The sequence below is a fragment of the Carcharhinus amblyrhynchos genome, chromosome 1 (genome assembly GCF_965287045.1).
Source record: "Carcharhinus amblyrhynchos chromosome 1, sCarAmb.v2.hapA, whole genome shotgun sequence".
Taxonomy (NCBI): Eukaryota; Metazoa; Chordata; class Chondrichthyes; order Carcharhiniformes; family Carcharhinidae; genus Carcharhinus; species Carcharhinus amblyrhynchos.
The window spans coordinates 162800507-162812655 of NC_137324.1; the positions used below are offsets into that span (position 1 = coordinate 162800507).

The following is a 12149-nucleotide window of genomic DNA, read 5'->3' on the forward strand; positions in this document are numbered from 1 at the left end:
TACATCATTTTTGTTTAAAATTATATATGCATGCCAGTAGCAACTACACAGTAGCTCAACTAGCCTAATGTTAAACTACAGTATATATAAAATATCAAAATCATAATTTAAGATTGATCTTGACAACTACGCACAATTGGGGAGGACGGGGGGACTGGTGGGAAATAAAGCTTTAACATAAAACTGTCAGTCTAAGTTACGGTTCTTTAAACAAACCATTGTACTCAAACTATTAATTCACTGCCTATTTCTACCCAAATATTATTTTAGTACAGGTGTAAAACTTAGCAAGGCATAAAATTAGTGACTTTCTTTCTGTACAACACAAATGTTACCTCCATATTAAACACTAAGGACTATGAAACTGCAAATATTTCAAAAAAAAGTTGCAGATCCAAGATGCATAAATACTCCATGTCAAACATGTAAGTGGGAGATCTCCTTTCTACAACTTTTTTTTACAAAAATTAATACAAAGCATTGCACTGAATAAAGATTAGAAAAGGCCACTTAATAAAATTAAATATAATTGTTCAATATTGATAGTGTCTACCTGAAATATTTTCTACTGCATTGCAACCCATGAGCAGTAAATAAATTCAGTACAGTACATGCAACACTTTACATAATAATGTTTTTGGAGAATTTTAAAACTTGCTTAAGATCATTTTCAACAAATTTGTAAGAAGTTGAAGACTTGGAATTTTAAACAGTTTTTGTGTAAATTACTAAAATAGCCATTTAGTATTCTAGAAGTTACTGAGCCAACTAGGTTTACATTTATCAGACAATTAAAAACACCAACCAGTTGTACTTAAAGTTTGGGAGACTGAATCCTATTCTCTTTTCGAATCCCTGATGCCATCAAAACTTGGCTAAATCCATCCTTTGCTAAGCGTAACTCTAGTAACCCTAATAAGGGATGTCTAGGTTACTGAAACAATAGTTGGATTACAATGATGACTGAACACTAAAAATATTTTATTAACTGAAATGAATTCCCCTTTTTAGTGCTGTTGCTGCATTCTCTTTGCTGGTCACAACAAAGGATACAAATGATGCAAAGGTTGAAGTAATGCAACCACTTTGCTCGAGTTTACTTGGACAGCCATTGCTGATATTTGGGACAGAGTGAAATCAAGCTGGCAAATTGGTCATAGTTAGATTCTAAGATTCCAAAGAAAATAAGCAACAAGAAAGTTAAATCCTGAAACTTTTGCAGTTTTCCCTGTGCCCACTTCCCTCCAACTCCAATAATCCGGTTATCCAGACTCGAAACATTGGCTCTATTCTCTCTCCACAGATGCTGTCAGACCTGCTGAGATTTTCCAGCATTTTTCTGTTTTTGTTTCAGATTCCAGCATCCGCAGTATTTTGCGTTTATCCAATTATCCATTACTGCGCTGTCAATTCTATGCCAATAAAACCAAATATATGGAGTGGGATAGTAGGATCTGAATGAACAACTTGAATTAAAAGTAATGGATGTGTGGGATGCACAAATGTTTTTTTTTAAACAAGATATAGTCTTATGAATTATTATACACATACAAATGCTTTGTTCCAGCTGTACAGGAGTGATGCAGAATGACATCTAAATTCCCTGCAGCAACTCCCAGCTCTTGTAAGGGTGCCAGTTATCCTTGGCCAACCATCCCTGCTAGTTTACTGTATCAGTGCCAGTATTTAAAGACTACAGGGAATTCTTTCCTTTCTACAGCCACTGCATATCTCAATCATCCACTGTTTCCATTGCCTAACTTACTGTGCTTCTGTCCGACCACGTTTACAGACCAGCTGCATATCTTAAAGCAAAGAACTTCGACATGGTCACATCTGAAAATCCAACATCGAGTGACCACTGGGTTTTAAGAATTTAAGATACAAACTGCAGTTTGTATCAGCCAAGGAACTTCAAATTTGTTGCTTTTATTTTACAATCCTTCATTAAACCCGAAATACTGGGATAGGTCCAGCCAGACTGCAGATGTTGAAGTTATTTTAATTTTTTTAAAACTGCTTAATCAATAAAGAAATGCTGATTGCTAATTACTTCGCTTGCAGGATACTTAGGAAATTTCATTTTTCAACCCATTTTTTAAACTTAGTGTTTAAGCTTTTCATTTTAAAATTCTTTCTATGGTCTAATTATTTTTCTGATTCAATATACCTTTCAGAAGGCCCATCTGGAGTACTGACGACGATTCGTGAGCAGATTTTAGACAACAAAACTGTAGTATTTAACTTTAACACAAGTGTTTCACTGACAGACATTCCATGGTGGGAATTGTCCATGGGTTCCAAATACTTAGCCTGAAGTAGTGTCAAAACGACAAGGCATTTCATTAAAATATTGTTGGGATTGGAGGTGGATACAGGCAGTGTACTTGCTGAGTTGCGTCTCAAGGTCAAGATGCCAGAATGCTCCTTCGAATAATATCTGTCCCGTACCTCCTGCTCACCATTGCACTGTTTGAATTTAGTCGCTGTGGCTTACGATTGTCTGTTGACTCCGTCTCTGAGTCACTCATTTCAGCATCAGGGCTGTAGCCGTCATTCTCATTGTCTGGCAGTAACCTCATCTTTGCCCTCTCTTTGGAAGAGACTCTTTGCAATCCCAAGTGCTGGCATTTTGTGGATTCTGAGTTCTGCATGCAGGGCTGCGATCTCTCCTCGTGCTGCTTCCGTTCTCCCTTCTTTGGGATTCTGAACCCACCCCAGTTTTTTACTGGGCTTGTCGGTGTTACAGGCACTTTGACTGCGGAGCGACCAGTAGGAACAGCAGTCTGGCTGCAAGCTGTTTTGCCCAGGCTACCGTTACATTTGGAGTGTGAGTGGCTGCCATCCCCAGACAGCCTCCGAAGGCTAACAGAGGACATTTTACACATCGAGGCGCACAGAGCCCGCTTGTTTTCAGACTGTCGCAGAGTTAATTCTGCAGGCATGAAGGATTTGTCCCGCTTTGAACACACTCTTTCACTCAGTTCTGCTTTACTTCCTGTGCTGCGTCCACTGCTGTCAGTTTTCCTCTTGTGGTCAGGCACAGTTAGACCATTATTCCTCTCGCGAGGGTTAGCTCTCGACTCGTTGCGAACCTTACTGTACGGCGGAAGAATATTCTTGATGGCATAGTCCTCCCGGACGCTGTGCAGGTTTGCTACATTTTTGCACTCACTAGATCGGTTTGATTGTTTCAACAAACTCTGATTAGCAGAGTCCGTGCGGCTTTGCATTCTGCCACTTAAGTGTGAGCTCCTTTCACGCCAGACCTTGTCCAAGTAGTGGTCAGGACGCTGGCCTGTCTCCAGTCTCCTGTTTGACTTCCACTGCAAACCACCTGTTTTGGAAACTGGATGAGATTGGGCCAACCAACCAAGGAATAAAGTATCTTCTGACGGGAATGCTGAAGGCACACCTACAAACAAACACACACAATTCATTTGGTGACATATTCACAAAGGTCTCAACGTCATTTATTAAAAACCCAGTCCAGGGTGTATTTTTTCAAGATTCTACAAAGAACAAAGAAAAGTACAGCACAGGAACTCCAAGTATTTGCCAGTCATGTTGTCCTAACTAAATGAAAAAATCCTTCTGCCCTTACTTGGTCCACATCCCCCTATTCACGTACCCATCCAGATACCTCTTAAATGTTGCTAACGTGGCTGCTTCCACCACCTCCTCAGGCACCCTCTACGCGCTGCATGAAAAACCTCCCCCACACATCTCCCTTGAACTTTCTCCCTCTCACCATGAACCTGTGCCCCCTTGTAATCGACGCTTCCAGCCTTGGAAGAAGTCTCTGACTATCCACCCAGTCTATGTCCCTCACAATTGTGTAGACCTCTATCAGGCTTCCCTCTCAGTCTCTGTCTTTCCAGTGAAAATAATCCTAGTTTATTCAACCTTTCCTCATAACCAACACCCTCAAGATTAGACAACACCCCAGGTCTGCTGAATTGTGTGCAGGATGGATCATGCAGCTAGCAGCCGAAGAAACAAGGAATGACACATCCCTGTCTGTATCACCCAGAAGCCAGAAATTACTTTAATTCATAATTAACTTGACTTATCTTTAAAGTTTCTTTTGAAGTATTTCTGATTTTACATCCCTCCCTCCCGCCCCCCAGAGTTGTTTGACCAAAAACAAAGTGCAATTATAAAAACAGGAAACAGATATTTAATTTAAATAATGAGAAGAATTTAAGTTTCCTTTTTGATCGTCTCTTTTCTCTATAATCACTTTCTCTGGGCCAAGGGAACGAAGATGCGATCCTCAAACATTTCCAACATGCATCAATACACTTTCTGGTTCACTTCCCGGGAGGCATCCTCCACAATGAGACAGTTCGATTGACTAGTTTCTCCTCCCCTTATCTCCTTACGTCTCTCCCCTCTCGACAACTGAAAGAACTCATTCCCTCTCTAGTTACCCAGTCACCGATCAATATTATTAGTTTTTCCACATTTACATCAAAACCCTCCACAAATCTGAACGTGATAGCACTGAAATGACACTTGGCTGCTATTTTTACACGTTTGTAACTCTGTTTAAAAATAATTAAGTAAATCCAGAAATTCCACATGAATGCATTAAACATTCATAAGAGTAAAATCACTGCATAATTTGAAGAGAGACATTTTCATACAAAATTTGAAAATACAACACTTTAGATTCAAAGAGTTGTAATGTCTTATATTTACAATCACATGCTGGTCTTGAAGGAACATTTCCACATCCTGATGCTGACCAATTCCTGGCTCTAGGTCGATTTGCTACCCTCCCAGTGGGTTTCATGTCAAACCAAATTCCCAGCTGAGACACAGCAGATGTGACACTCATATCCATATTCCACCTCAATCTTTACCATTATTCTTCATACTTACCATCTGTCCTTTAAGATTAAGGGCAGCAGATACATGGAAACACCACCACCTGCAAGTTCCCCTCCAAGCCACTCACTGTCCTGACTTGGAAATATATCACCGTTCCTTCGCAGTCGCTGGGTCAAAACCTGGAATTCCCTCCCTCACATTATTGTGGGTCAACCTACAGCACATGGAATGCAGCGATTCAAGAAGGCAGCTCACTACCACCTTCTCAAGGGCAACAAGGGATGGGCAATAAATGCTGGCCAGCTAGCGACGCCCATGTCCCATGAATTAAAAAAAATCAATTGCCACCTCTTTTCCACCAGTCGCCTTTCTCAGCAAATCTTCTCTGACCTCAGCGTATGCACTTTGTGATTCTTCATCACTGAAGTTTCACTTGAATGCAGCCTCCCTAACCTGTAACGACGTACTGGCCTTCTTCACCATTCTCCACCTCATCCTAAACATCTGCTCCCTCACCCACAATCCTGAAATCACACTTGGCTTCAGAAACCAACTCTCTATCACTGATGAAACAATGACTAACCACTCCTTATCTCCGCTCTCCTACCCTACACGTTGCTGTCTGTTACTCTTGTTTTCAAAAACCTTTCCAACCATGCCTTTGATTACCATTCAGAGCCTGTCAATTTTCTTAAGATGCTTGCAACAACTCTCTCTCTCTTTGTTGTAAAACATTCTGGGATGTCTTTCTGCATATGAGGAGAAGACGTAATTGTTTGGTGGGGGTGGGGGTGGGGGGGGGGGGGGGGGGCGGAATCAGCTTGAAATCACCAGAAAAGAGAACAATAAACCAAATATATTTCAGAAAAGCAGAAGAATGAGGTTATGTTTCTAATCTGTTGCATTTTCAGCAGGGGCCCACTTATGAAAGTAATGCACTGACAGTAAGGCCTGAGTTTTCGCTCCCAGTGTTGAGTAGAGTCAGGACAATTCCTAACTCCTCAAACCTGACCCAGGAAAATGTGCCCCCGGAACTTTGGATTTTTGGTCCAAGGGGTCAGATGAGGATGGGAGGCATGGCGGGTGACCCCGTAAAGACTGTGGAGGCTGCTGGGTGCGGAGCTGAGCGGTAGGCCTACCTTGGTGGACCGGCGCTTTGTTGAAGCCATGAAAAACAACAACTAAGCAAAATACAGCTCTCCATCCCTGACCTCTCACACGTCTCATGCTCCATCCATCGACTTCAAACGTTAACCTCGTTTCTCTCTCCGCTGATGCTGCCAGACCTGCTCAGTATTTCCACCTTCTCCTGTTTTCATTTCAACGTCTTAGTGGACGCATCACATCACTCCCTGTAGACTATAATAACTTTAAACAACTCTGGAAACCACCAAATGCTTCTACACTTGCAGCAAAAACTAGTAGAAATCAATCATTAATTAATGAACCTTTTAAACAGTGCCCATGGTTGGGGTGGGGGGGGTTCTATCCTGCTGCTGAATGCATGCTTAGCTGGAGTACTGAGCTCCAAAATGGCAGCAGTGTCATTAAAGCAAATTACCGAGTGACTGACGTCACAGTCTGCACAGGAATGCAGCCTGCACACACGTTAAAGCCTTCATCGAAATAGCACCCAGCACAACTGATTTGATTTACTACTGCTACTTGTATTAGTATACAGTGAAAAGTATTTCTTGCGTGCTGTGCAGACAGGCAGATCCATCCAGAGATTCACTGAGAAGGAAAGGAGAGGGTGCAGAGTGTAGCGTTACAATCATAGCTAGGGTGTAGAGAAAGATCAACTTCATATAAGGTAGGTCCATTCAAAAGTCTGATGGCAGCAAGCGGGGCTCCAGAATTGTGCCAGTGTGCCACAGGTGTCATTCCGGAGGCACCCACAGCACCAAAAACAAAACGGGAACTGCAGAGCAAAGTTTTGCAGCCAGCAAATGGAAAAATTGCACATCCCGCACTGGCCAGGTTGCATCTTGTGCTAATGCAAACAAACTGGACTAGCAGCAGAGAACTGGCCTGTATGTCGTTACCATGGCCTCACCCACTAAACAGTGATTATTGTTAGTCACTCAGTTTGCAGGCACTGCTTAACACTGTGTACTTAAGCTCTGCCTTCACCACAGCAACAGATGCAATCCAAGGGTGCTCCTGCACAAAGTTAAATACAAAACTACATTTAATGTTCTTGATGATGGAGTTTCTTTCCCTGAATTAAACACACACACACACATATATATGTATATGTATTATGTATGTATATGAAACGTACAGACTGTTATTAGTCCTAATATTTCACACAGCCACAAAGATGTGTAGGATGTTCGAGCTCATACTGCACTAATGTTGGGAAATCCCACACGAAGAAAGAAATATCAAACAAATGCACAGAGGGTAAACAGATCAGCAAATGGAGTCGCTGACAGAGATTGCCGCTAATTAACAGAACATCAAGTGTTAAATGGAGCGCAAGTTCATAATACAAAAACCACGGACATGATCTGAACAGCAGGTGTCAGTGGAGCACATTACGGGCAAAACTTAATGCCCTCCTCGGCAAGGTTGGTGACAGGGAGGCATTCAATGTGGTGCAGAGTGGAAACATCACCAATTGCCCGTTTCCATCCGGTGAACAACTGCTACCCACTTAACAGCTGCATCTTGCCACCACAGCTGGACTTGCCACGAGGGAGACAAGACAGGCAAATCCATCTGGAGATGTAACGGGCTCCCAGAGGTAGTCCCTCATTCACAAAGCAGTTTCTGATTGAGGAACCCAGCACTGGGAAGGGGACTGAGAGTCACCATTCAGCACCTGGTGCCCAGCCTTTGCTGCTGACATCCCCCCCACCCCCCGTGACGCCCTCCATTGGAGAACTGATATTGTTTCACCACCTTTAAAAACGTCAACAGCATCCTGAGCAGCTGTATCTACGAACACTCAAGCACGCCTATGGGAGCAACGTGCTACATAACAGCACAGTGCTACCAACCAGGAACTTAGTACACTGTTTAGAAATAAGGGGTGTTGCATTTAAAGACAGAGATGAGAATAAGTCTTTTCTCTCTGAGGGTCATGAATCTTTGGAACTCTCTTGCCTGGACAGTGATGGAGGCAGGATTACTGAATATTTTTCAGACAGAGATAGAGAGACTCTTGACTATCACAGCAGTACGGTGGCACAGTGGTTAGCACTGCTGCCTCACAGTTCAAGGGACACCGGTTTGGGATCCGTGCAGAGTCTGGATGCTCTCCCCGTGTCTGCGTGGGTTTCCTCCGGATACTCCAGTTTCTTCCCACAGTCCGAAAGAAGTGCTGGTGAGGTGCATTGGCCATGCTAAATTCTCCCTCGGTGTACCAAATAGGCTGGCAACCAGGGGATTTTCACAGTAACTTCACTGCAATGTTAATGTAAGCCTACTTGTGACACGAATAAATGAAGTTAAATTTTATAACGTACCAGCAGGCTGCTACTGGTGGATGCTTCATTTTAGCCCCCAGCCCACTAATCAAAGTCAGTCTAAGATTTGACCTGTTCACCATCTAGGGTACTGCATCCTTTACATTACAGTATTCGAGATCTACAGTGGAAAGATGTCTGCAGTGCACAGCACAGCAACATCAGTGTTCATCCCAGGTTTGGGATGCTAAAGACCCACGGCTAAACATTTTCCAACAGAGACCCCTCTCAATCTTCAGCTACATATTTGTTTGTGTGAAAACTTAAATAAATTACCGGAGCATCGTCATTTTCGCTGTCAGGTGGTTTAACTTTAGACGTAATTATGTTTTTTGAATTGCCAGTTGGGATCCTACCAGAAGTGATCAATTTAGTGGTAAATTGTGATTGCGACAAAGTGCCTTCTGACTTTTACAAAGTTCCACCAGTTGAGGGCAGCAGTTGTTGGTCTGGTTAAAAAAGTGTCAGCGGAGGCAGAAATCAGGTGGTGCATTTAGCATTTATAGTGAACTGACCCGATGCTCGAAATGGCACCAGGAAGCACCACTGACTACATTTATAAATCCAGAGAAGTGGTGTTAGAAGACAGCGCAGAGGGAAGTTTAGTACACGGGTCTGGCATGTTCCCATCCTCCTTCACTGGGTTACAGAACAGCTCACTGAGGTCAGAGAAGGGCAAGGCAATGTGCTAATCATACACTCTCAAAGGCAAGATCTGCTTGCACAGACATGAAGAACTTAGGAAGGATAAAAGTGGGACTGAGAAGGTGTGTTTTTTTTTAATTTAAAAGTCCCCCACCAGGCTGAAACCAGGTGATACATGAATTTAAATCAATGTTCACCACACTTCTGTCCTGTGGTTATCTTAGGGCTGAAGATCTGGCAAACTCAGGTAGAAACCTCATGAAATTTTTGAAAATTAGGGTTATATGCTGTAGTTAGGGACCCACGGCTATTTGCAGCCTACTGCTGGAACGCCAGTTTGGACACTCTGCTCAGTAGAAGCTGTGAGAACAGAACTGGGGGCTCTACAAGCTCAATAAAAAACAAATCATGAATTTTGTTGCGTTCCCACAGGCCCCATTAAGTATAGTTTGGGCCACAGCACTTGGAGCTCCCACCCCAATCGTGATCCTCAAGCCCACCTGAACCCCTCCCCAACCCTGAAAATGTAGCTCATTGCCAGCCAGGCCACCTTCAAGCTGTCCACTACTGCCCCGGGCCAAACAGGAAGCTGCCTACGGCTACCTGTTTGGAGTCATACAGCTCGCCACCGCAAGTGAAAATGGATCAAGTCCCCAGCTGCACGTACCCCCACCAAAGATGGTCTGCCTGAGTCTAACGCTGAACATTATAATTCCACCCCCTCGCCGCTCCCCCCATTCCCATACCCCCCCCACCCCACCGTCCCCCCCACTACATTTAGTGTTGTATGACCTATCCTAACGTATCTGGCTGTGTAAATCTCTAGATGACATTATCCCACTCCATTTAATAGATATAGTCACCATCCAATATTAATTGCCAGATGACATAAATTCTTAACTTAATCCTGAACGTACTAAATATGAGTGGCATGGACAGAGTGGGTAGTCAGAAGCTTTTTCCTAGGATGGAAGAGTCAGTTACTGGGGGGCATAGGTTTAAGGTGCGAGGGACAAGAGTTAAAGGAGATGTAAGAGGCAAGTCTTTTACGCAGAGGGTGGTGGGTGCCTGGAAATCACTGAAGGGGGAGGTAGTGGAAGCAGATACAATAGTGAGTTTTAAGGGGCATCTTGACAAATACATGAATAGAATGGAAATAGAGGGATATGGTCCCGGAAAGAGTAGGGGGTTTTAGTTCAGTTGGGCAGCATGGTCAGTGCAGGCTTGGAGGGCTGAAGGGCCTATTCCTGTGCTGTAATTCTCTTGTTCTTTGTACACATGTAAAATCTGTGGCATGCAGTGTTGTACACCACCACTGGAATAAAGAGATCAACAGCAGCATCCCAGTATTCTTTCTGCATGCAATGTAGAGCTCCTTGAGAGACAATAACTGATTTCTAGAACAATCAGGAACAATCACAGGCAAAAATCATGCTTTCTTCCTGAGAAGGCAAATCGTACCAATTATATCTGCGCTGGTTAGCTTTTTGCTTATCGCACTATTAACCGTGCACGCCACCTAGTCTTGAAAAATGTGATATCATGAAACATTGGCATCATCTACTGGCTTCTCTATTCCTGCACTAGTTATTGAGCAACAAAGCACCATAATATGCACTGTATTATACCACTGCCATTGTCAACATATCGTGCTGGTGATTTTCGGAAAAACTGCCTGTCCTCACACACTTAAACACAAAAACTTGAAGCAGGAGTAAGCCATTCGGCCCCTCAAGTGTGGTCAGCCATTCACCGCGATCATGGCTGATCATCAAGTCCAATATTCTGATCCCACCTTCCCCCATCTCCCTTGATCCCTTTTAGCTACAAGGACTATATCTAATTTCTTTTTGAAATCAGACAACGTTTTGGCCTTAACTACTTTCTGTGGTAGTGAATTCCACACATTCACCACTCTCCAGGTGAACAAATTTCTCCTTACCCCAGTCCCAAAAGGTTTACCTCTTGTCGTCTAACAATGACCCCTAGTTCTGGACTCCCCCATCATTGATAACATTCCTTCTGGGTCTACCTTGTCTAACTCTGTTAGAATTTTATGAGCAGAATTTTCCCATCCTGCCCGCTACAGGAATCGTAGCTGGAGGGAAGTGGACCAAGTAAAGATCCGTTGACCTTGGCTGGGATTTTCCAGCATTGTGGCGAGTACAGCTGGAAAATCCCACCATCTAAGTTTCTTTGAGATCCCCTCTCACTCTTCTAAACTCCAGTGAATACAATCCTAACCGACTTAGTCTCTCCTCACATGACAGACCTGCCACCACAGGAATCAGCCTGGTAAACCTTTGTTGCACTCCCTGTATAGCAAGGACATCCTTCTGCAAATAAGGACACTAAAACTGCACACATTTCTCCAGGTGTGGCCTCACGAAAATCCAGTAAAATTGCAGCATTACTACGCTCAAATCTTCTTGCTATAAAGGCCAACACACTATATGCTTTTTTATACAATAAATGGTAAAACCCTTAGGAGTACTGACAGGCAAAACATTCTGGGTGTATATGTCCACTGATCATGGAAAGTGGCAATGCAGGTGGATAAAGTAGTCAAGAAGACATACAGCATGCTTGCCTTCATCTATTGGGGCACTGAGTATAAAAACTGGCAGGTCATGCTGTAGCTGTACAGAACCTTAGATAGGGCTCATTTGGAATATTGTGTACAAATCTGATCGCCTCACTACCAGAAGGATGTAGATGTTTTGGAGAAGGTACAGAAAAGGTTTAACAGGATGTTGCCTGGTCTGGAGGGTATTAGCTATGAGGAGAGATTGGATAAACTCGGCTTGTTCTCACTGGAACAACGGAGGTTGAGGGGTGACCTGATAGAGGTTTACAAGATTACAAGTGGCATGGACAGAGTGGATAGTCAGATGCTCTTTTCCTAGGGTAGAAAAGTCAAGTACTAGGGGACACAGGTTTAAGGTGCGTGAGGAGAAGTTTAGAGGAGATGTGCAAGGCACTTTTCTTTGTGCACAGGGTGGTGAATATCTGGAACACCATGCCCAGGCATGGTGGGAGTGAGTACAATAGCAGCATTTAAGGGGCATCTAGACAAGTACATGAATAGGATGGAAATGGAAGGATATTGACTCCATAAGTGCATATGGTTTTAGTTTAGGCAGGCATCATGATAAGCACAGGCTTGGAGGGCCGAAGGGCCTGTAATGTTCTTTG

The 12149-nt window shown here is 43.3% G+C and overlaps 1 protein-coding gene across 2 annotated transcripts in view; it reads right to left on the reverse strand.

Annotated features, from left to right (window-relative positions):
- Window positions 1-1529: 1529 nt before the first annotated feature.
- Window positions 1530-12149, reverse strand: part of jade1 (jade family PHD finger 1) — a 129118-nt gene continuing 118498 nt past the window's right edge. For both annotated transcript variants that reach the window (XM_080194574.1, XM_080194565.1), the window contains one exon: window positions 1530-3415. In XM_080194574.1, coding sequence (XP_080050700.1) covers window positions 2409-3415 — 1007 coding nt within the window. In that variant the 3' untranslated portion in view covers window positions 1530-2408. The remainder of the gene's footprint in view (window positions 3416-12149) is intronic.